Below are 25,000 nucleotides of genomic sequence, written 5' to 3' on the forward strand. Positions count from 1 at the left end.
AACATGAAGCAACTGGGTCAGCGCAGCATGAACATGCACACTAATTTAGGAGACACAGAAACACACTTTGTTCTCATGCTAATAAGATGATTGGTTGAAACTGCAGTGATGTCATACCCTCTGTGTCTCTCTCTCTCTCTCGTCTCAGGGTGGTGTCTGGCTCTCGGGACACCACGCTGCGTGTGTGGGACGTGTCGACGGGCCGCTGCGAGCACGTGCTGACGGGCCACGTGGCGGCGGTGCGCTGCGTCCAGTACGACGGCCGCCGCGTGGTGTCGGGCGGCTATGACTACATGGTGAAGGTGTGGGACCCCGAGACGGAGGTGTGTCTGCACACGCTGCAGGGACACACCAACAGAGTGTACTCGCTGCAGGTACGCACACACGGCTATCAAATAGTACAAAGCCTTAAAGGAACACGCCGACTTAATGGGAATTTAGCTTATTCACCGTAACCTCCAGAGTTAGACAAGTCCATACATACCCTTCTCATCTCCGTGCGTGCTGTAAGGCTGTCTGACGGCTCCAGCGGCATCAGGCCAGCACAGATCCTGCAGGTGAATGGTTCCAGTAATCCTACTGTTCGGCCAAGTGACAAAATAACACCAACATGTTCCTATTTACATGTTGTGATTTATAGAGTCACAGCGGTACAAAAACAACGCAACATGAGACACAGCCATCTTCTAACTGTAAACAAACCGGGAACTATATTCTCAGGCGGAGTGATATGCTCGCAGCAAGCCTGTCTGAGAATATAGTTGAGAATATATATATGTTTTTATTTGTTATTTATTACTTTTTGTTTCAGTTTGAATGAATATCTTTTATTGACTTCAATAGTTATATTTATTTCAATTATCATGTTTTCATGGTTCAATACAGTTCTTTTACTTTCATAATAAAGTTCAGCACTGTTTTACTTGGGAGTGTCATGTTTGTTTTTATCCAGTATCAATTCTAAATACTACCGGTCGATTAATCGGTTATCGGCAAATACGGCCCAACCTAGCCCATCGGCATCGGTAAAATCCACTATCGGTCGACCTCTATGAAGAACACACTTCTTCTCTCCTGCAGCCAGTTATTGCAACACGGTACATGTTCATTCATGTATGTTATCGTCTCTCTTTGGCAGTTTGACGGTGTGTTCGTGGTGAGCGGCTCGTTGGACACTTCGATCAGAGTCTGGGATGCAGAGACAGGTAGAGACACTGATTACGTTTGAGTTTTAACAGTTTTTTAAAATTCATATACTGCACTGTACATTTTATTCTTGACTTTGAATGTTTTTAAATTGTTTTAAATTTTCTTTCTGAATGCTCTCTCATGTTTTATGTAAAGCACTTTGAATTGCCCTGTTGCTGAAATGTGCTATATAAATAAAGCTGCCTTGCCTTTAACTAAATCTGAACCAGATGACGGCAAAGTCATCAGAATAATTTAAAAAGATAAAAGCACAAAGAAATTAGTGGTTTTAAGTTTTTATTTTACAGGTTTTTTTTCAATCACTTTGCTATTAATTTCAGAACCTTGACACAAAACTCAAAACAGTCATCACTTGTAACACCAATGTTCAATGTTCAAAACGCTGCATTGTGCCTTCATATCTTTAAATAAATCTTGCACTTGCACAATCATTGGTTGAAACTAAAACACTAATTGATTGTGAAATACCGTTGAAACGTTACTAGGGTTGGGCATCGAAAACGATTCCTACTTGGAATCGTTTCAGCAATTACGATTCCATCGGAATCGCTTTTTTATTGGAATTGTTTGGAGGATTTGGTTTCAAATCCGATCATGGTTTCCAAATTTCACATGCGCAAGTTTTGGTTTCCATAGCGACCAGGCGCTTGTTGTGTTGCAGCCTTGGAGCACGGTAAGCGGTGCTCTAGTGGGGCTTTATTTTACATTGAAAAACTGCAACCCACCTTTTACTCAAAATAACAAACCTCTTATTTGTTCAACTATCGGTGCCGATTAATCGGCAGCAAATTCATTTGGCAGCCAGGGGGGGTCTAGGCACTCTCCGTTGACTTTCAAGCTGCAAAAAACAAATTTTGGTCAGGCCAATCACATTGTGTATAGTGTCGGTGGGCGGGGCTTATGGCTGATGGTGTTGGGAACAGTGGACTTCTGGAAGACTTGGAGTTCAGCTTTTCTTTGATTAAAAGAACAAAGAACGGCACAGAAATCATTCTTAAAAAAGGAAGATGTGTTCGGAGTTTTGCCGACCGGATACGGCAAAAGTTGAATCTATCAACTAGCTCCGCTACCTTCTTCGCTGCTCTGCCTGGTTGTAGCGCTATGCTATTACGTGCAGAGGGAATTTGAAAGGCAACCGCTTATCCCGCCTCGGATCGAGCTCCGTCAATGGTGAGTTCCCAGACCCAACATCTGGATGTGGGTCTGGCTTGTCAGGCTACTGAGCACGTGCTTTTTTAGTTTTTTAGTTTCAGTTTGAATGACATCTTTTGTTGACATCAATATTTATATATTTCATTTAGCATGTTTTCATGGTTCAATACAGTTCTTTTATTTTTATAATAAAGTTCAGCACTGTTTTACTTGGGAGTGTCATGTTTGTTTTTATCCAGTATCAATTCTAAATACTATCGGTCAATTAATCGGTTATCGGCAAATACGGCCGGACCTAGCTATCGGCATCGGTAAAATCCACTATCGGTCGACCTCTAGTTTCATCTCCACCCCTCAAAGAATCGGAATCGAGAATCGATAAGAACCGAATCAAAAGGAAGAATCAGAATCGTTAAAATCCAAACGATGCCCAAAACTCTAAACGTTACTTTAGATCACCCACACACAAGCTACACGTAGTTTCAATAGGTCATTGCTCGTACAATCATTAAATATTGTAGTACAAAATAGGTGATACATGGTTCATTATGGTACTAGATGTAAATACACCCCTGTAAAAGTACTGCAGTAGTAGAGAGACTACAACAGACACAGTGGAATCATTGAACAAAACCTGAAATGTATTGATGAAAAACAATACAGTACGATCACAACATAGGTTTATTTGAATCAAAGCAAAATACATTTTTTTTACTAGCAAGAAAAGACAGTAGTAGTGTTCCTCAACTTGCTTGTACTGTAAAAAGCAAAACAAAGAAGTAATTACTGTACTTCTACATCTTCATCAACTCTGTCTAGTGGATTTGGCCACAGGTTCTCATCTACATTGCAATTAGCCAAACATCTTGGAATAAAACCTTCGGGCATGGGGAACAATGCGGTACGAGTATATATGTATATGTATACTGTGTGTGTGTGTGTGTGTGTATGTATGTATATATATATATATATATATATATATATATATATATATATATATATATATATATATAATGTGTATATATATATATATAATGTGTATATATATATATAATGTATATATATATATATATATATATATATATATATATATATATATATATATATATATATAGTAGTATACATCTCAATCATCAGTAACGAGTTGGCAGAATTGGACCTGCAATTCCAAGGGCCTGCATGCATACAGTGCAGTGCTGTCAATACTGTTAATAGTCTAAAAGGTGGTACATGGGACCATAGAAACAGTGTCTAATAAACAGTAATACATTACAGTACAGAATGATGAAATATTACATCCATGGATAATGTAGTCCAATTGGTTCATGCTCCACGCTAATTGGTGACAATGAATCTCGTTATCTTGAAACTTTCATGATCTAAACATGGAATATTGTTTGTCTATTTCCGTACAACTACGCATTGAGAGTAATGCAACAGTTACTTATCATTTTGAGCAGTTGTATGCATTGATAGTTAGATGATTGTAATGAAATGAATAGACAATCATCTGAAATGTAATGTGTGAATTGCTTTTTGAAATAGTAGCCCTTTGATGTTAAGTTGTGTGATGTTGAACAACTGATCTTTGTTAAATGAACAGATGATCTCAGGTTTATGTGTATTGTATCCAAGCAATTGAAACAAGTGTTAGAGTTTTTAAAAAATGTGTATTTTGATCATTGGTTGTTAGTTTTGTGAAATGACGTCAAGGTTCTGAAATTAGTGCCAAGTGATTTTTATATAATTAAAAACATTAGTTTTTTTTATTTGTGGTTTATTTATTTTATAATAAAAAATATATATTATTTTATTTTATTTAAAAAAAAATCATTAATTTTTTTTTATTATTGAAATGATTGAAAAAAATTTTTTAAGTGTGTTCTCCCTGAGTCATTATGCCATTATGTTTATATGGAAAAGAAGAATGGCAATACCTTGTTTGGTTATCTTTGGAAATGATGCTTCACAATAAATACATCTGCACACTGTGGCTTTAAATCGGCCTGAATCTGTTAAAAATAATCCCAGTTAACATGTCCTGTGCTGTGCTGTGCTGTCCTGTCCTGTCCTGTGCTGTCCTGTCGTGTCCTGTCCTGTCCTGTCCTGTGCTGTGCTGTCCAGGTGGGTGTGTGCACACGCTGACGGGCCACCAATCACTGACCAGCGGCATGGAGCTGCGAGACAACATCCTGGTGTCCGGGAACGCCGACTCCACGGTCCGAGTTTGGGACGTCCGCACGGGACAGTGTCTCCACACACTGCAAGGTGAGAGGGAGGGAGGGAGAGAGGGAGGGAGAGAGAGAGGGGTGGGGGGACGGGGAGAGAGAGACAGACAGAAGAATATCGTCCCTTTGAGAGTTTGTGTCGTAGAAAACAGAGAGCAGCGTGAAGGTGAGAGTCGCTGCGTGGTGATGACGACTCAGCACCAAAACACACAGACACAAAAGTCTGCAGTCCTCCGGGAGAGAGACAGAGAGAGGGAGAGAGACAGAGAGAGGGAGAGAGAGAGAGACAGTGAGAGAGACGGCAAGACAGAGAGAGGGAGAGAGAGACAGAGAGAGAGAGACAGCAAGACACAGAGAGAGAGACAGTGAGAGAGACAGCAAGACACAGAGAGAGAGACAGTGAGAGAGACAGCAAGACACAGAGAGGGAGAGAGAGAGAGAGAGACAGCAAGACACAGAGAGGGAGAGACAGAGAGAGAGACAGCAAGACAGAGAGAGAGAGAGACAGCAAGACAGAGAGAGAGACCGCAAGACAGAGAGAGAGACAGCAAGACAGAGAGAGAGACAGCAAGACAGAGAGAGAGACAGTGAGAGAGACAGCAAGACAGAGAGAGAGACAGTGAGAGAGACAGCAAGACACAGAGAGGGAGACAGAGAGAGACAGCAAGACAGAGAGAGAGAGATAGCAAGACAGAGAGAGAGACAGAGAGACAGCAAGACAGAGAGAGAGAGAGAGAGAAAGACAGAGAGAGAGAGAGACAGAGAGACATCAAGACAGAGAGAGAGAGAGAGAGACAAAGACAGAGAGAGAGAGAGAGACAGCAAGACAGAGAGAGACAGTGAGAGAGACAGCAAGACAGAGAGACAGAGAGAGACAGAGAGAGAGAGACAGAGAGAGAGACAGCAAGACAGAGAGAGAGACAGTGAGAGAGACAGCAAGACCGAGAGAGAGACAGTGAGAGAGACAGCAAGACACAGAGAGGGAGACAGAGAGAGACAGCAAGACAGAGAGAGAGAGAGAGATAGACAGGGAAACGACAAAGCAGGGGGAATGAGAGGGGGAAACGACAAAAGCAGGGGTAATGAGATGGGGAAACGACAGAGCAGGGGGAATGAGAAGGGGAAACGACAAAGCAGGGGGAATGAGAGGGGGAAACGACAAAGCAGGGGGAATGAGAGGGGAAACGACAAAGCAGGGGTAATGAGATGGGGAAACGACAAAGCAGGGGTAATGAGATGGGGAAACGACAGAGCAGGGGGAATGAGAGGGGGAAACGACAAAGCAGGGGTAATGAGATGGGGAAACGACAGAGCAGGGGGAATGAGAGGGGGAAACGACAAAGCAGGGGGAATGAGAGGGGAAACGACAAAGCAGGGGTAATGAGATGGGGAAACGACAGAGCAGGGGGAATGAGAGGGGGAAACGACAAAGCAGGGGGAATGAGAGGGGGAAACGACAAAGCAGGGGTAATGAGATGGGGAAACGACAGAGCAGGGGGAATGAGAGGGGAAACGACAGAGCAGGGGGAATGAGAGGGGAAACGACAAAGCAGGGGTAATGAGATGGGGAAATGACAGAGCAGGGGGAATGAGAGGGGAAACGACAGAGCAGGGGGAATGAGAGGGGGAAACGACAAAGCAGGGGTAATGAGATGGGGAAACGACAGAGCAGGGGGAATGAGAGGGGGGAAACGACAAAGCAGGGGGAATGAGAGGGGGAAACGACAAAGCAGGGGGAATGAGAGGGGGAAACGCCAGAGCAGGGGGAATGAGAGGGGGAAACGACAAAGCAGGGGTAATGAGATGGGGAAACGACAGAGCAGGGGGAATGAGAGGGGGAAACGACAAAGCAGGGGAATGAGAGGGGAAACGACAAAGCAGGGGGAATGAGAGGGGAAACGACAAAGCAGGGGTAATGAGATGGGGAAACGACAAAGCAGGGGGAATGAGATGGGGAAACGCCAGAGCAGGGGGAATGAGAGGGGGAAACGACAAAAGCAGGGGGAATGAGAAGGGGAAACGACAAAGCAGGGGTAATGAGAAGGGGAAACGACAAAGCAGGGGTAATGAGATGGGGAAACGACAGAGCAGGGGGAATGAGAGGGGGAAACGACAAAGCAGGGGGAATGAGAGGGGGAAACGACAAAGCAGGGGGAATGAGAGGGGGAAACGACAAAGCAGGGGGAATGAGAAGGGGAAACGACAAAGCAGGGGGAATGAGATGGGGAAACGCCAGAGCAGGGGGAATGAGAGGGGGAAACGACAAAAGCAGGGGGAATGAGAAGGGGAAACGACAAAGCAGGGGGAATGAGAGGGGGAAACGACAGAGCAGGGGGTAATGAGAGGGGGAAACGACAAAAGCAGGGGGAATGAGAGGGGGAAACGCCAAAGCAGGGGGAATGAGAAGGGGAAACGACAAAGCAGGGGTAATGAGATGGGGAAACGACAGAGCAGGGGGAATGAGATGGGGAAACGACAAAGCAGGGGGAATGAGATGGGGAAACGACAAAGCAGGGGAATGAGAGGGGAAACGACAAAGCAGGGGGAATGAGAAGGGGAAACGACAAAGCAGGGGGAATGAGATGGGGAAACGCCAGAGCAGGGGGAATGAAAGGGGGAAACGACAAAAGCAGGGGGAATGAGAGGGGGAAACGACAAAGCAGGGGGAATGAGAAGGGGAAACGACAAAAGCAGGGGTAATGAGAGGGGAAACGACAGAGCAGGGGGAATGAGAAGGGAAACGACAAAGCAGGGGAATGAGAGGGGAAACGACAAAGCAGGGGGAATGAGAGGGGGAAACGACAAAGCAGGGGGAATGAGAAGGGGAAACGACAAAGCAGGGGGAATGAGATGGGAAACGACAGAGCAGGGGGTAATGAGATGGGGAAACGACAGAGCAGAGGGTAATGAGATGGGGAAACGACAGAGCAGGGGGTAATGAGAGGGGGAAACGACAAAGCAGGGGGTAATGAGAGGGGAAACAACAAAGCAGGGGGGTAATGAGAGGGGGGAAACGACAGAGCAGGGGGGGGAATGAGAGGGGAAACAACAGGGTCACCGGGGTGTGTGAGGAGGTCAGGGGTCACCAGTGGGGTGTGTGAGGGGGAGGTCAGGGGTCACTGTGTGTGTGTGAGGAGGTCAGGGGTCACCGTGTGTGTGTGTGTGTGTGTGTGTGTGTGTGTGTGTGTGTGTGTAGGTCAGGGGTCACCGTGTGTGTGTGTGTGTGTGTGTGTGTGTGTGTGTGTGTGTGTGTGTGTGTGTGTAGGTCAGGGGTCACTGTGTGTGTGTGAGGAGGTCAGGGGTCACTGTGTGTGTGTGTGTGAGGAGGTCAGGGGTCACCGTGTGTGTGTGTGTGTGTGTGTGTGTGTGTGTGTGTGTGAGGAGGTCAGGGGTCACCGTGTGTGTGTGAGGAGGTCAGGGGTCACCGTGTGTGTGTGTGTGTGTGTGTGTGTGTGTGTGTGTGTGTGTGTGTGTGTGTGTGTGTGTGTGTGTGTGTGTGTGTGTGTGTGAGGAGGTCAGGGGTCACCGTGTGCCGATGTGTCTCCTTCAGGGCCCAACAAGCACCAGTCGGCAGTGACCTGCCTGCAGTTCTGCCGAGGTCTGGTGCTGTCCAGCTCCGATGACGGGACGGTCAAGCTGTGGGACCTGAGGACGGGGGTCTGGCTGAGAGACGTGGTGGCGCTGCAGAGCCGGGGGTCAGGTCAGGACCACCACTCGCCTTAAAGGACCCCTATTATTATTGTTATTATCATTATTATTATTATGTTATTATTATCATTATTATTATTATGTTATTATTATCATTATTATTATTATTATCATTATCATTATTATTATTATTATTATCATTATTATCGTTATTATTGTGATTATTATTATTATCATTATTATTATCGTTATTATTATTATCGTTATTATTTTTATTATTATCATTATTATTACTATCATTATCATCATTATCATTATTATTATTATTATCATTATTATTATCGTTATTATCGTTATTATTATCGTTATTATTACTATCATTATCATCATTATCATTATTATTATTATTATCATTATTATTATCGTTATTATTATCGTTATTATTATCATTATTATTAGTATGAGTATCATCATCATCATTATTATTATTATCATTATTATTATTATAATACACCGTTTTCAGGTTCATACTGTATTTTGTGTTCCTACTAGAACATGTTTACATGCTTTAAAGGAGCTGTAGTGAAGATCCAGGACGTAGCCAAAGGTCTCCTAAGCCCCTTTTAAACTGCGTTATCATATTATTTTAGTGAGGACTCGTAAGTAACTACAAATAACTAATGTTAGGGAAATCTGGTCATGTTTTGTTACGCCTTTCTGGATTTATTTTTTAAAGATAGATCGGCCAATTTATCGGAATATCGGGTTTTTAAATCATCATCATAAATTTAAAGTGCTCATATTATGCTCATTTTCAGGTTCATAATTGTATTTTAGAGGTTGTACCAGAATAGGTTTACATGGTTTAATTTTCAAAAAAAACACCATATTTTTGTTGTACTGCACATTGCTGCAACTCCTCTTTTCACCCTGTGTGTTAAGCTCTCTGTTTTAGCTACAGAGTGAGATATCTCTTCTTCTGTACTATCTTTGATTACACTCGCACATGCTCAGTAGCTCAGATCGTAGATCATGTCAGCTAGCTCCATAGACAGTAAAAGAAAGGCTGTTTCTCCGACTTCAGTCAGTTCCAAGTCAGGATTATCTGGGAGACTTCTTCTAAACCAGGGAGCACATGGAAGTAGTTCTTTTGTAGATTATGATGAACTTGTGTGTGTTGTAGCAGTGCTTTGCCATTGAGAACGAGGTAGCATGCTAGCGTTAGCATGCTAACGGTACGAGCTTACTGTTGCGGTTAGCCAGCTCGTTTCGGCTCGTGACGTCTCAAGCAGCTCACCCGGAGACTGAAGGCAGGACACATTCAGAAACCATATCTCACTCAGAACACCACGGAGGGATTTTTTCAATAAAATGGGCACTTTAACATTATAGTTTTGGCATCGTGCTAGGCCTCCTTTAACCAATCGCACGTCTTTCTCTTCTCGACAGGTGGCGTGGTGTGGCGAATCAGAGCGTCCGACACTCGGCTGGTGTGTGCTGCCGGCAGCAGGAACGGGACGGAGGAAACCAAACTGCTGGTGCTGGACTTCGACCTCGACGACAGGAAGACGGAGACGGAGACGGAGACGGAGTGAGGGAGAAAGTCAGCGGCAAAGCCATGAAGAGAAGCTTATTTTTTTAAACAAAAGTCATGGCTGGATCCAGTTCCTTCTCAGAGAGACAGACAGACAGACAGACAGAGAGACAGACACAGACAGACAGACAGACAGACAGACCGACCGACAGAGAGACAGACACGGACACAGACAGACAGACAGAGACAGACAGACTGACAGACACACACACACACAGACACGAATGTCCCAACAGTGTGTCCTGATTGGCTGAGAGACATTAAGAGGACACCTGGACGGACAAATCATGCTCCACAGCCTGGATACCGAACGTTGGATTAATGGGAGGCTGAGATGCAACAAAGAAAACATTAAATGGCGTCCAAATCCGGGGTGGGACAAATTAATGTTTTTGACGGGACAGAAACGGTTTCTACGACAACTGTTTGAATGTTTGGCGAACACACGGACACATACGGAGAAGAATTTATAAAGAGAAAACTATGGATTAAGACGGACGGTTGAATGTAACCAACGGAGGGACGAGGGACTTTTTATTGCTGCTGAACCAACGAGAAACTCAACGCCGCTTACACTGAAAAACACGCCAAATCTACCAAAATCTTGAAGGCCGGAGAGAAAACCTTTTGAGGCAGCGAGACGGGCAGCACTGCTGTGAATCAGTATTGTTTTCATGTTGTCACATTAGGCATCGGTTTTATTTTTTAAAATTTGTTTACCATAGTTGCCAGTGAAGTTGCCCGTTACTACTAACTCACTATTTCCAGGAGCTAACTCACTATTTACAGGAGCTAACTCACTATTTCGAGAAGCTAACACACTATTTGAGGTGCTAACACACTATTTGAGGAGCTAACACACTATTTGAGGAGCTAACACACTATTTGAGGTGCTAACTCACTATTTTGAGGAGCTAACTCACTATTTCGAGAAGCTAAGTCACTATTTTGAGGAGCTAACTCACTATTTTGAGAAGCCAAGTCACTATTTCGAGGAGCTAACTCACTATTTTGAGAAGCTAAGTCACTATTTGAGAAGCTAACTCACTATTTCGTGTGGCTAACTCACTATTTCGAGGAGCTAACTTACTATTTTGAGAAGCTAAGTCAATATTTTGAGAAGCTAACTCACTATTTCGAGAAGCCAACTCACTATTGTTTTCATGTTGTCACATTAGGCGTCTGTTTTAATTTTTTTTTACCATAGTTGCCAGTGAAGTTGCCCGTCTCCGTTACTGCTAAACAGCTAAACGTATTTCATATGTTACGGCCCCACAGTACTGTAATATATGTTTGTGGCGTGGGAAATGCCGGCCGTAATCTCAACCGGTGAAACTGTAGAAGATGACTAAACTGGAAACCAGTTCAATCCAGCCACAACCAGAGCCTCACATCTGCAAAAACAAATCCCCTCTTTGATTCAAAAACATTATAATCACTCAAAGCTGCTCGTGACCTCTATGAACACGTTTACTGCGCGTTAAATCACAAGTTTCTGTCATTTATGGCGCAGTTTGGCTCATAATGCAAATCCTCAGTGTGTGTGTATTCCTGCCAGAAGTAAATGCAGAAAACATGACGGTATTGTTAGAAACACATGGTGCGCTTTTCTGTATGGAAGCCCATTTCCGCCAACGTAATATAAAAAGAGATGAGAAACGTTCTAAAAAAATTACTTTTATCTTAAGTTTCTCACTATTTTGTGACGCTAACTCGCTATTTTGCAAAGCTAACACTATTTTCAGAAGGAAACTCACTATTTTGTGAAGCTAACTCACTATTTTGCGAAGCTCACTCACTATTTTCAGAAGCTAACTCACTATTTTGTGATGCTTAGTCACTATTTTGCGAAGCTAAGTCACTATTTTCAGAAGCTGTCACTATTTTAAGGTTTCTCATTATAAAGACTTACAGGATTCTTTTTTTTTCACCACAAGGCTACATTTTCATCTTATTTTTTTCTTCTACTGGCATTAATGGGCTTCCATATTCCCAACAATAAACAGTGTTCTCAGATCTGTAGCTTGTCTGGAACACTGAATCACTCAAACTCAACTAGTTTCACTCCGTCATCGAAATGTAAAATAACGATTTGCTGCCGACCTGCTTTTAAAGACTTTTTATTTTAAATGTAAATTAAAATCAGAAAAAGAATCAGGTTTATTAAACCAACTTCACTCTTAAACCTGCTTTTATTTTTACGCATTTGTAACTGATTTCTGCTCAAATTTTGCTCAGAATTTAACTCTTAATTTAGGAGAAAAAAGGAAAGGCCATTAAATCTTACACACAACTGACCACTTTAATCATGACTGAATACCCTAAAGTTTCAATTGAAAACCATCTGGATTTGTGTAATTTCTTAAATTTCCAGTAAACGGTTATTTAATGTTTTTTGCAATTTCAAAATATACATATTTCTTAGGGTTATATTTCACGATATTACATATTTTTTTATATTTGCATATCAAAAGTTTAAAAAACGCATAACATGAATATTAAAATGTAATAATTTTGTCCTTTCTGTGCTTCCGTACACCTGTTAAATCTCTAAAAACACTCGTCAGGTTTCTCCCCAGCTCATGAAAAATGTTGGAAAATGTGTATAACTGACTTGAAAACGACTCCTCGTACCGGATATATTAATCCGATATAGATGAGCTGTCGTTGCCAGGCAACCCCTGCAGAGATTCGGTTGGTGTTTCCCCGGCAACAGATGGTATTTCAGGCGGGGGAGGAGTTGACCTTTTTTGTGCGGGTGTGAGGCTCTGTTGGCGCCATACTGTAAAATACTGTAAATACTGTAAAAGAGGATGTAAATATTATCAGCCTTTTATAAGAACAGACATATTGTTAAAAGAGGAGAGAGGATGGAGGGATGAATGTGGATCAATAAAGATGAGTTTTATAAAACTGCTGAGTCACTGTTCATTCTCACATATATCTTTAATCTGCTGGTTTCTCATCGGTTTTTATGAATGGAAACAATCGGCTGAAATAATACCAAAATGTTGCCTTTTCAATTATTACATGAATACATTGTGTGTGTGTGTGTGTGTGTGTGTGTGTGTGTGTGTGTGTGTGTGTGTGTGTGTGTGTGTGTGTGTGTGTGTGTGTGTGTGTGTGTGTGTGTGTGTGTGTGTGTGAGAACATTTGTGTTCGTGGGTGGGTGTGTGTGTGTGTGAGAACATTTGTGTTCGTGGGTGGGTGTGTGTGGGTGTGTGAACATTTGTGTTCGTGGGTGTGTGTGGGTGTGTGAACATGTGTGTTCGTGGGTGGGTGTGTGTGTGTTTTACACAGTTCAGAGTTTAGTTTTTATCGTTCAACAGGTGTAATTTAGGGAGGGGGGGCGATAATAATGAATAAAATAATGAAAACTGGGCTTTTTTAAAAGTTTTTCTCACTCTTTTGGATGTTTTTGGCACATTTTTCAAGTTTTTTTGTGTGTTTTTGTCCCTTATTTCTGACATTTGTCGTTGTTTTTTGGGAATGTTCTTGTCTTTGGTCCATCTCATTAGAAACCTTTCCATAATGTTGTCAGACACTTAGAATATTAATCTGAGTCTGTCGGCGGCAAAACAAGCACTTTAGTTAATGTAAATACAAGCTGGACAATTGACCTCTCGCCGGCCCCTCCCCCAAAACGGCCATTGTCCAATCACACATCATAGCAACCGTTACTATGTGAGCAGGTCCGACAAACATTGACTCCAAGCTAGATGGTGAAGCAGTGTGCCCATGGCGTTTGACTATTTACATTGTAGATTCTCACTGAAGGCATCAAAACTATGAATGAACACATGTGGAATTATGTACTTAACAAAAAAGTGTGAAATAACTGAAAACATGTCTTATATTTTAGATTCCTCAAAGTAGCCACCCTTTGCTTTTTTTGATAACTCTGCAAACCCTTGGTGTTCTCTCAATGAGCTTCATGAGGTAGTCACCTGAAATGGTTTTACCTTCACAGGTGTGCTTTGTCAGGGTTAATTAGTGGATTTCTTTCCCTTATTAATAAAAAAGCAAAGGGTGGCTACTTTGAAGAATCAAAAATATAAGACATGTTTTCATACGTGTGTTTATATATATATATATATTTTTTTTTTTTATTTGTTTAATCCTAGAGAGTAAACTGGAGAATGCTTAATCTGTGCAAAGAAGATCAGACGAAGAAGAAAGTTTCCAATAATTAATGAATATTTCAGAGTGAAGCTGTCTGCAGAAATACAAGTTCAAAGAAAAAGCTAACTCGCTGCTGTGTGTGTGTGTGTTTGTGCTGTTTGGCCCAGAAACTGATGGGGAGGTTGCCATGGCAACCAAGCCGGAGGGCAGTGCGACTTCACGTCAAGAACAAATCTTCTTTTTATTTATTTTTTTTATTCAGACAAAAACCTTTAGAGGAGCCGAGAGGTTCAGAGCTGAAACAGGAGAGAAAGATTCACGGTGTTTCATTTCTGACAGAGGTGGAGGAAGTATTCAGATCCTTTACTGCAGTTAGAAGTACAAATACTCTTAAAATACTCTTTGATTTCTGCTTTGAAAATGTTCCTTAGGTAAAAGTCTGTCAGTATAATCAGGAAAATATAGTTAACTAGTGCTGTCAAACGATTAAAATAGTTAATCGCGATTAATTGCATTAATGTCATAGTTAACTCGCAATTAATCGCACATTTTTATCTATTCTTGATTTATTTTTGTCCCATTATTTTTTTTTTCTCATTTTAATGCTCTTAACATGGAAGAGTGGATCGGCTTACTTTGTGCTTTTGTCGCCTGGCTTTGTCGAGGAAGGGGGGCGGAGAATTGGCATCAGCTGTGTGCGCGGCCATCAGCTGTGAGCTCGGCCAACAGCTGTGTGTTTGGTCATCAGCTGTGTGTTTGGTCATCAGCTGTGTGTTTGGCCATCAGCTGTGAGATCGGTCATCAGCTGTGTGTTTGGCCATCAGCTGTGAGCTCGGCCATCAGCTGTGTGTTTGGTCATCAGCTGTGTGCTCGGCCATCAGCTGTGAGCTCGGCCATCAGCTGTGTGTTTGGTATTCAGCTGTGTGTTTGGTCATCAGCTGTGAGCTCGGCCATCAGCTGTTTGTTTGGCCATCAGCTGTGAGCTCGGCCATCAGCTGTTTGTTTGGCCATCAGCTGTGAGCTCGGCCATCAGCTGTGAGCTCGGCCATCAGCTGTTTGTTTGGCCATCAGCTGTGAGCTCGGCCATCAGCTGTGTGTTTGGTCATCAGCTGTGTGCTCGGCCATCAGCTGTGAGTTCAAAGAACGTTAATCTCGAGATAAAAAAAAATGTACGCCTTTAATAACACGTTTAACTGACAGCACTATAGTTAACGTATTTAAAGAAAATGTATTTGATACAGAAAAATGCTAAATAGGAAAAGAAAGGAAAGGGTGAGGAAAGAAGGGAAGGAAAGGGAAGAAAGAAAAGGACGAGAAAGAAAAGGAAGGAAGAAAGGCAAAGGAATGGTAATGGAAGGAAGGAAAGAGAAGGGAAGAGTGGAGAGAAAGAAGAGACAAGATAACAGAAATAAGGAGAAGAGAGGAAAGAGGAGAGCAGAAGGAAAGAGGAGAGGGAAAGAGAGGAGAGAAGAAAGGAAAGAGGAGAGGGAAAGAGAGGAGAGAAGAAAGGAAAGAGGAGAGGGAAAGAGAGGAGAGAAAAAGGAAAGAGGAGAGGGAAAGAGAGGAGAGAAAAAGGAAAGAGGAGAGGGAAAGAGAGGAGAGAAAAAGGAAAGAGGAGAGGGAAAGAGAGGAGAGCAGAAGGAAAGAGGAGAGAAGAAAGGAGAGAAGAAAGGAAAGAGGAGAGGGAAAGAGGAGAGAAGAAAGGAAAGAGGAGAGAAGAAAGGAAAGAGAGGGAAAGAGGAGAGGGAAAGAGGAGAGAGAAGAAAGGAAAGAGGAGAGGGAAAGAGAGGAGAGAAGAAAGGAAAGAGGAGAGAAGAAAGGAAAGAGGAGAGGGAAAGAGGAGAGAAGAAAGGAAAGAGGAGAGAAGAAAGGAAAGAGAGGGAAAGAGGAGAGAAGAAAGGAAAGAGGAGAGAAGAGAGGAAAGAGGAGAGGAGAGAAGAAAGGAAAGGGGAGAGGAGAGGTAGAAGAGGGGAAGAGGAAACAAAAGAGGAGAGGAAGGAAATGAACAATAGGAAAGGAAAAGAGAGAAGGGACAGAAAGAAACAGAGGACAGAGAGTAGTGTGTGTGTGTGTGTGTGACTGTGTGCGTGTGTGTTAGAGTGTGTGCTTGTGTGTGTTAGAGAGTGTGTGTGTGTGTAATCATCTGTAGTGGAGTGTAATCCAGATTAAATGTGTTTACTGCACACACACAGATCAATGTAATTCAACTAAGAGCAACATTTAATGGCTGAAGTACTTTCGGTTACCACGGCAACAGAGACCATCAAAGACAGAGACACACACAGACACACACAGATACATAGACACACACAGAAATGCACAGACACACACAGATACACACACAGAGATACATAGACACACAGACACACACAGAGACGCACACAGATGCACAGACACACAAAGAGACGCGCACACACAGACACACAGACACACAAAGAGACGCGCACACACAGACACACAGACACACAAAGAGACGCGCACACACAGACACACAGAGACACAGAGACGCATGCACACACACACAGACGCATAGACACAGCTGGCCCAGTTAGCAGGAGGACACAGTTAAGTTCTTATAACACCTACAATTATTACCCAATTACTACCCTGGGGTCCAGTAGACCTGAACACCTCATATGTAATAGGTGTGTGTGTGTCTGTGTGTGTGTCTGTCTCCCTCTAGTGCTCTCCAGGTGTGTGTGTGGCTCCCTCTAGTGCTCTCCAGGTGTGTGTGTGTATCTGTGTATCTGTGTGTGTGTGTGTGTGTGTGTCTCCCTCTAGTGCTCTCCAGGTGTGTGTGTGGCTCCCTCTAGTGCGCTCCAGATGTGTGTGTGGCTCCCTCTAGTGCTCTCCAGGTGTGTGTGTATCTGTGTGTGTGGCTCCCTCTAGTGCTCTCCAGGTGTGTGTGGCTCCCTCTAGTGCTCTCCAGATGTGTGTGTGGCTCCCTCTAGTGCTCTCCAGGTGTGTGTGTATCTGTGTGTGTGGCTCCCTCTAGTGCTCTCCAGGTGTGTGTCTCCCTCTAGTGCTCTCCAGGTGTGTGTGTGTGTGTGTGGCTCCCTCTAGTGCTCTCCAGGTGTGTGTGGCTCCCTCTAGTGCTCTCCAGGTGTGTGTGTGTATCTGTGTCTCCCTCTAGTGCTCTCCAGGTGTGTGTGTGTATCTGTGTCTCCCTCTAGTGCTCTCCAGGTGTGTGTGTGTGTATCTGTGTCTCCCTCTAGTGCTCTCCAGGTGTGTGTGTGTATCTGTGTCTCCCTCTAGTGCTCTCCAGGTGTGTGTGTGTATCTGTGTCTCCCTCTAGTGCTCTCCAGGTGTGTGTGTGTGTGTCCAGATGTATTCTCAACTTAATCTGGTCCCAGCTAGACTGATTTGTCTTGTTTTTATATAATATCTCACAGAGTTCTCTAAACCGTTTTTTTATTTCATTCAACAACAGTCACACTGTGGCAGCCACGTTGCTTTGAAACAGGTTTAATTATATCAACGTTCACAAACAATCACAGGAAAAAGTGCCGAAAACTTCAAGAAATGCGTTGACAATTTTTTTTAAAAAGCGACAAATGTTGAAAAAACGTTCAAAAGTGTCGACAAAAATGACGAAAACTTCAGAAAAACATTGGTAAAAGCGACAAGTGTTGGAAAAATTTCCGAAAAAGTGACTAAAACTTCAGAAAAAGCAAAAGAAATTTAGTTTACATCTTTAAATGTGGTTGAATTTAATGTTGGCAACTTTATTTAAAAAAACAATACTTTTAAGGACAGTGTGGATGTTTTTACAGTGTGGTTGTCTGAGCTACTTCTCCGTATAGTCAGCGTGTGTTAGCATGTCGTGGCGAGTTTATACCGTTTTTTTTTTTTTTTTTTTTTTAAACTTGAGAAGAAGAGACTAAAACCAGGTCAACGACAGAGTCACACACTGACAGCCATGTTGCTTAGAAACATTTAATTCAACGTTCACAAACTATCATAGAAAATAAAGGGACAAAAGTGACGTAACCTTCCGAAAAAGCGATAAAAACATTAGTAAAATTGACAAAAGCTTGAAAAATAATCTGAAAAAGGGACAGAAATGTTGGAAAAACTTAAAAAAAAATTGACAGAAAGCTAGAGGAAAAAGTGACTGTAATGGAAAAACTTGAGAAGAAGAGACTAAAACCAGGTCAAGCTGCCAGAGCTGAACTCACAACAACCGCACCACATATAAACGTACACTGTCCCATTATTAACATCTTTAAATGTAGTTACATTTAATATTGGCAACTTTATTTAAAAAACAATACAAAAAAAAAACCTTAAAGGGACAGTGTGGATGTTTTTACAGTGTGGTTGTCTGAGCCACTTCTCCGTATAGTCAGCGTGTTAGCATGTTGTGGTGAGTTTATACCGTTTATTTTTTTGTTTCATTCAACAGTCACACGGTGGCAGCCACGTTGCTTTGAAACAGGTTTATTTCAACGTTCAAAGGAACAATCAAAGGAAAAAGCGACAAAACGTTCAAAAGAAAAGGGACAAAAGTGACGAAACCTTCCGAAAAAGCGACAAAAACTTCGGATAAAGGGAGAAAAATTTCAGAAAAAGCAACAAATGTTTGAAAAAAAAAAAAGTGACCATAAGCGACAAACTTCTTAAAAAGTGAGAAAAAAAAATCGGGAAAGGAGAGAAAAATGTTGGAAAAAATTGAGGGTAAAAAGTGACGAAACCTTCCGAAAAAGCGAGAAAAACTTCTGGTAAATCGACAAAATCTTCCGAAAAAGCAAAAAAAAAAATTGTTTACATCTTTAAATGTAGTTACATTTAATATTGGCAACTTTATTTAAAAAACAATACAAAAAAAAACCTTAAAGGGACAGTGTGGATGTTTTACAGTGTGGTTGTCTGAGCCACTATACTCCGTATAGCGTGTCGTGGCGAGCTGCGTTCCCGGAGCTCTGGCGGGTCACCTGATGGTCCGGGTCACCTGATGGTGCGGTACATCATGAAGTCGACCGTGGTGCATCGTGGGAACTTCCCGATGGAGCTCTCCTCCACCGGCGTGTAGACCTTGATCTGCCGCATGTGCGTGTCTCGGCCGTTCTGGTGGTTGGCCAGCACCGCGATCTGGATCATGAAGGTGCTGATCGGCTCGTTGGTCCGCTAACACAACAACAACAACAACACAGGGACACTTTAGTCACAGCTGTCCCTCAGACGGGTCAGTTCTGGAGCCTCCACAGTTCTGGTCCCATGGAAGCCTCCCGGCACAGCTTGGATCCAGAGCTTAATAAGGGGCCTGAAGTCTATACTTGTACGTTGTTGGGTGTATGAGTGTGTGTGTGTGAGAGTGTGCGTGTATATATATTATTATTATATATAAATATATATATATATATATAAAAAAAAAATATATATATATATATATATATATAATTATATAGCAGAAAATAGCAACAGCAGCAATTATCCACTTCCTCTTTCTCGGCTGCCTAAACCTCCGTTTGTCTCAGTTTACGTGAAAACAAAGTTTTCCAAAATCTCCACTCTTGGCCGGAGTTTTTAGAAAGACTCGTTTCCAGAGGAGAATTCTCTGTTTGCGTGTAAACGAAGGGAACAAACAAAGGGAAATGTCTCCGTTTCTCTAAATAACCACGGACGTGTGAACGGGGTATTTCTCACCTGATTCATCAGAGAGATGTGAATCCAACCGCTCGGCTCCACCATCTCCAACTGCTGCAGAGAGGAGGAGGGGGAGGGGGAAGGGGGGGAGGAGGAGGAGGAGGAGGGGGGGGGGAGGGGGGGGAGGAGGAGGAGGAGGAGGAGGAGGAGGAAGCTACTACGTAAGTTTATTTATGTACAACTTTTCACAGATAGAAATCACAAAGTGCTTTACAGTAAACTGGAATACGATAAATAGAAGACATAGAGCCGACCGATAAAGGATTTTTGAGGCCGATATTGATACAAATTTTTGGTGATTTAAAAATCCGATATTCCGATATACACAGACATATATAGACATATATATTGGCCGATATTATCCAGCAACGTGTAACAAAACAGATTTCCTTAAAATTAGTTATTTGTAGTTATTTATGAGTCCTCACTAACATAAAATGACAATGCAGTTTAAAAATAAACTTTTTTGTTTTATTGTCTCAACAGAACATCAAAATATATTAAAGTTCTGATAAATAAAATGTATAAAAATACAAACTTAAGATATGTCAAGTCAAAGAGTGTAGCCAACAGGGAGGTTGTAGAGCACCCTCTGGTGGACAGACTCTGCAACGCCAACACTCAAACACATGGTTGAAGGGGGTTTCGTCCTAATATATAATGAATATTTAAAAAAAGAAAATTTATTTATCGGCCATTATAAATGCCGATACCGATAATATTGGCCCACAATATCAGCCCGCCGATATATCGGTCAGGCTCTAATAATACAACAACACAAGTGAAAAACAGGTACATAAAACCAGCCAGCCGTAAAAGCTCTCGTCTAACTAAAAGCCTGTTTGAATAGCAGAGTCCTCAACTGCTTGTTGAAAAAATCAGGGTCAGCCCTTTGTTCTTAAAATCAGGCCCTATATTCCCACATTTCAAAGATTTTTCTTAAAATCAGGCCCTATGTTCCCACATTTCAAAGATTTTTCCTAAAATTAGGCCCTATGTTCCCACATTTCTAAGATTTTTCTTAAAATTAGGTTGTGTGTTACTACATTTCCCTTCAATTTAAGCCCTATCCTCCCACAACATTTTTTAGGGTTAGGGGGATAAAATCTGATACAAATTTATGAAAAAGGAAATGTGGGAGCATAGGGCCTAATTTAGGAAAAATCTTAGAAATGTGGGAACATTGGCTCCCAAAAAGAATCAACAGAGTTTGAACAACGTAAAGAGAGCGGCAGTGCATTCCACTTCCAGGATTCGATCGGTTGTGAAAGCTTGAGGCAGCGATACTACTACTATCGTAAAGAGCTGTTTACCCGGATCTCCTGCAAGTTGTGGAAGTTGTTTCCCACTCGGACGGAGATCTTACTGGGCGTGTAGCTCTCGTCTGATTTATAGTCAGCGTAAATACACAGCATCTTCACCGTCGTCCTCCTCCTGGACAAAACAAATCGGGACAAACGTAAACATTATTAACATTATTAGATTATTAGCAAAGCACAAACACAAACCTACATTTAAAAGGTCCAATGTGTCTAGCGTTGAGATCACATTACGTGTCATTTAGGAGATCTTTTTATCCAAAGTGACTTACAATTGTTACATATCAGAGGTCACACACCTCTGGAGCAACTAGGGATTAAGTGACTTGGGTCTTGCTCAGGGACAACTTGGTTGATGTATCACAAGGTTGATACCAATTTTATAAAATCTTCCTACTACGTGGGCGGTGAGCCTGTCTCTGAGTTCTCCCTGCGAGCCTCGGAAGGCCGAGCGTTACCTGAACTGGATGTTGACGAGATGGGGCTGGGACCCGTCCGACTGCCAGTACGTTTCCAGGTTATCGTCCCTCAGCTGATCAACTCCGAAACCTGGCCGCAGGCAGAGGAACAGAGTTCAGATAACATCAGACACACACACACACACACACACACACACACACACACACACACACACACACACACACACACACACACACACTACACTACACTACACTGCGCATGCACGCACACTGCAGACAGAGCACACACACTGCATGCACGCGCACACACACAATATACTGCACACGGACACACACACACACACAGTGCACACATACACACATAGCTACACACACTGCAAATGCACACACACACACACAAAGCGCATGCATGCATACACACACACGCACGCACACACACTACACTGCGCATGCACGCACACTGCAGACAGAGCACACACACTGCATGCACGCGCACACACACACACACACACAATATACTGCACATGGACACACACACACACACACACACACACACACAGTGCACACATACACACACAGCTACACACACTGCAAATACACACACACAGACACACACACAAAGCGCATGCATGCATGCACACACACACGCACGCACACACACTACACTGCGCATGCACGCACACACACAGACAGAGCACACACACTGCATGCACGCACGCGCGCACGCACTACACTGCGAATGCACGCACTACACACACGTGGAAAGTAACGGATTACATATACTGGTGTTACTGTAACTGAGTAGGTTTGATGTGTCGGCTACAACTGTTTAAAGTAGCTTTTGAAATCCGTAGTTTTACTTTTACTTAAGTAGCCTAAACAAAATCTAAGACGATAATTAGTCATATCCCAGTATTGATTTATTATTGATATATTGCCCAGCCCTGACTTGTACTTAAGTACAAGTTCATCAAGGTAATAGTACTTTTACTTAAGTAGAATATTTTTCAACTCTGTCCACCTCCGCGCAGGCGCACACACACACACACACACACACACACACACACACACACACACACACACACACACACACACACACACACAGCAGACTGTCCATTAGGTTTTGGGGCTGACCCGGTTTACAGGAGGACAGGGACCACACCGCCTGCGAGCCGATCTCCCGGACCGTCCCAGTCCGCTCCAGCTGCTTCGGGTCGGCGCCAGGCGGCGTCTTGCTCGGGGTGGCCATCTTTCAACCACGGAGAAAAGGCAAAAAACACAAGTTCAGCAAAACACAATCTGGCATTTACTCAGAACTGAGCAACATAAACGCCGAACTCCCTTTAAAAATCTATACTTTTGACGTTTGCTTGAATATTAAAAGATGTAAATGTATGACAGAGTCAGACTCGAGAGCTTATAAGACATTAATGGATCCTTAGCGGAAATTCGGCAAATAAGTGACACATCTAGTGGCATCTTATTTACCAAACAGTAGGGCTGCCACCTCTTAGTCGATTAGTCGACTAATCGGTCGTTTTGGTCTTAGTCGACTAAGATTTCTTTAGTCGATTAGTCATTTTTTTTGCTTATTCATGCTTAATTACTTATTTCCAAGAAACTTCTGAGCACATTTATGGTAAACACAAGATTTAAAGTGGTGCTTTTGCAGGATTAATTGTGGAGAAACTCAGTTTTACAGATGGTTAATTAACTACATTTATATTGTGCTTTTCTAGTCTTAACCACCTCTCAAAGCTCACAGCTCTGTCAATTAAATCAACTAATCGACAAAATCGTATAAGTGTTAGTCGACTAAGAATTTCTTTAGTCGAGGACAGCCCTACCAAACAGTTAACATCTTGGGCCAAATTTGTGGTTAATATAATCACGGCTATTTGAAGGAGAGGGTATGATAAAATTGAATTAAAAAGTGGACCACAACGTTGCAATAATAAGTTGTTAGTTATTTTATCCATGCATGCAATGTTTTCAGAAGACAATAACGCAATGCCAAACTCCCTTCAAATGTTCAACCTTTTGACGTTTATTTGTACATTGAACATGTTAAGTAATGCCAGAATCTGAGTTAAGAGCTTATGAGTTTCAAAAGGTACGTTTTGGGGGAAATTCGGCATACAAGTTGACACATCTGGTAGCATATATGGTAAATCCGACCGTGGCTATTTCAAGGATGGAAGCTCTGTGGATATCAAAACATTGTTTTATGTTAAATAAATTTTAAAAGTGGACCACTACGTTGTAATAATAGGTCGTTAGTTGTTTTCTAAAAGTCATGCAATATCAATATGCGAGTAAACATTTAGCGAACGTTTTAGCGCAGTTTAGTGGTGAGCTCTGGTTAGCTGTTAGCAGCTAATTATTTTTTTTCGACTGTTAGACCGTCTCAGAGCCACTAAAACTTAGTTTACGATAGAAATATGAGTAACACGTACAGGTAAGGGAAGTACAAGTCTCCAACACTGTGTGTCAGTGCATCAGATGAGGCCGTTGGACACAATTAAAGTTCAAATCCGCTTTGTTTTTGCTGCAGCCAGCCACTTCGAATCTCCCACTTTTGTGAGTCGCTTTCGAGTTACGTCACCAGCACCGCAACCGTGTCGCGTTCTGTTTGCGTTGCTCCCGCCATCTTTCCAGCCGGCTTCCAAGCAGAGGAACACGTTGCTGGGAAAAAAAATTAAGTTTCACCCGCAATTATTTGTGTCTAAACGTCGTTTCTCGTCTGTTTTCTTTCAAGCCCGGTAACCGGAGGCGAAAAGGGGTGAGTTTTTAACTTATCGGTCCGGATTTTGGGGCCTTTTCTGGGGTTGCGTTGCCATAAAAACGAGAGTTGTTCCCCAACCGACCAGCTGTCAAAGTGCTGGGCCTCCGTTGGTAACGTCGTAGAACGTGAAGCTAACCGCTAGCTAACTGTTAGTAGCTAGCTAGCAGTTAGCTTAACGGTATCGTCAAGTGTAACGTTAGGTTTTTAACCGCCGATTAAACGTACCTTAATGCACAGCTATAGTTGATAGGTAGATGTATAGTGTAGGTTTGAACAACAGCTGCTGTTACTGACGTAGCTCTCCCCGCTAAAATCACGAGTTACCTTGAAACGTTAACCAAAAAAGGATGGTGCACCAAATTATGTTAAATAATGGTCCAATTAAAGTATTTCTTGCCCACCAACACACATGGTCACCCACATGGTCGCAAGTCACGTTGTTTTGTCAATATGTACGATCGGTTGATGATTTCGGGCATGTTTTGACTCACTGATCGGCACGTTATTTATGGACAAATCCAAGTTTGGTGCTCGCCACCGCCCGTCACGTTGCGTTTCAGAGTTATGATGTTGTACATAGAAACAACAGACTAACCCTTCAATTTTTATTTCATATATGTTTTACTTTGTGGTGAATGGTCGCCGCGTTGAGAAGGCGGACACCACTGACTAGTTAAATGCCTTGGATCACGTAAAAACACCACATGTACGTTCAGTGGCGAGGCGACATTAAAAGGCCAGACTTTTAAACGGAGTCTGGTGTGACTCACTCTCGTTGGTAAAAAAAAAACAAACACTATGAACTTTACTGGTTTGCAGCAGCTTAGTTTACGTCATTTCGCCCTCCTGGGACCTTGCAATGAAAAACCCTAGGATCT

General features: G+C 42.6%; 3 protein-coding genes across 3 annotated transcripts in view; 2 read left to right on the forward strand and 1 right to left on the reverse strand.

Moving 5' to 3' along the window:
* Window positions 1-9,968, forward strand: part of LOC114546208 (F-box/WD repeat-containing protein 7) — a 12,694-nt gene extending 2,726 nt beyond the window's left edge. Inside the window, exons 2-6 of the mRNA XM_028564897.1 lie at window positions 149-374; window positions 1,139-1,205; window positions 4,486-4,629; window positions 8,140-8,289; window positions 9,687-9,968. Coding sequence (XP_028420698.1) covers window positions 149-374; window positions 1,139-1,205; window positions 4,486-4,629; window positions 8,140-8,289; window positions 9,687-9,832 — 733 coding nt within the window. The 3' untranslated portion in view covers window positions 9,833-9,968. The remainder of the gene's footprint in view (window positions 1-148; window positions 375-1,138; window positions 1,206-4,485; window positions 4,630-8,139; window positions 8,290-9,686) is intronic.
* Window positions 9,969-17,347: 7,379 nt separating this feature from the next.
* anapc10 (anaphase promoting complex subunit 10) lies at window positions 17,348-24,061 on the reverse strand. Its single transcript, XM_028563968.1, has 6 exons — window positions 23,794-24,061; window positions 22,472-22,586; window positions 21,377-21,467; window positions 20,913-21,033; window positions 19,600-19,653; window positions 17,348-19,080 (listed from the first exon to the last, which is right to left on the reverse strand). The coding sequence occupies exons 2-6, from the start codon at window positions 22,584-22,586 to the stop codon at window positions 18,901-18,903; spliced, it is 561 nt and encodes a 186-aa protein (XP_028419769.1). The 5' UTR covers window positions 23,794-24,061; the 3' UTR covers window positions 17,348-18,900.
* abce1 (ATP-binding cassette, sub-family E (OABP), member 1) overlaps window positions 23,937-25,000 on the forward strand; it is a 30,867-nt gene continuing 29,803 nt past the window's right edge. The window contains exon 1 of the mRNA XM_028563967.1: window positions 23,937-24,119. The gene's annotated coding sequence lies outside the window, so the exon portion shown is untranslated. The remainder of the gene's footprint in view (window positions 24,120-25,000) is intronic.

Source organism: Perca flavescens, chromosome 19 (assembly GCF_004354835.1).
Source record: "Perca flavescens isolate YP-PL-M2 chromosome 19, PFLA_1.0, whole genome shotgun sequence".
Taxonomy (NCBI): Eukaryota; Metazoa; Chordata; class Actinopteri; order Perciformes; family Percidae; genus Perca; species Perca flavescens.

Bases quoted from the DNA above. Each gene is read 5' to 3' on its own strand.
- anapc10 (XM_028563968.1), bottom strand. From the start codon at position 22,586: ATGGCCACCCCGAGCAAGACGCCGCCTGGCGCCGACCCGAAGCAGCTG. The intron at 21,468-22,471 runs GTCAGCCCCAAA...GCCTGCGGCCAG, and splicing joins CCTGTCCTCCTGTAAACCGG to GTTTCGGAGTTGATCAGCTG. The intron at 19,654-20,912 runs GTAAACAGCTCT...TCCTCTCTGCAG, and splicing joins ACAACTTGCAGGAGATCCGG to CAGTTGGAGATGGTGGAGCC.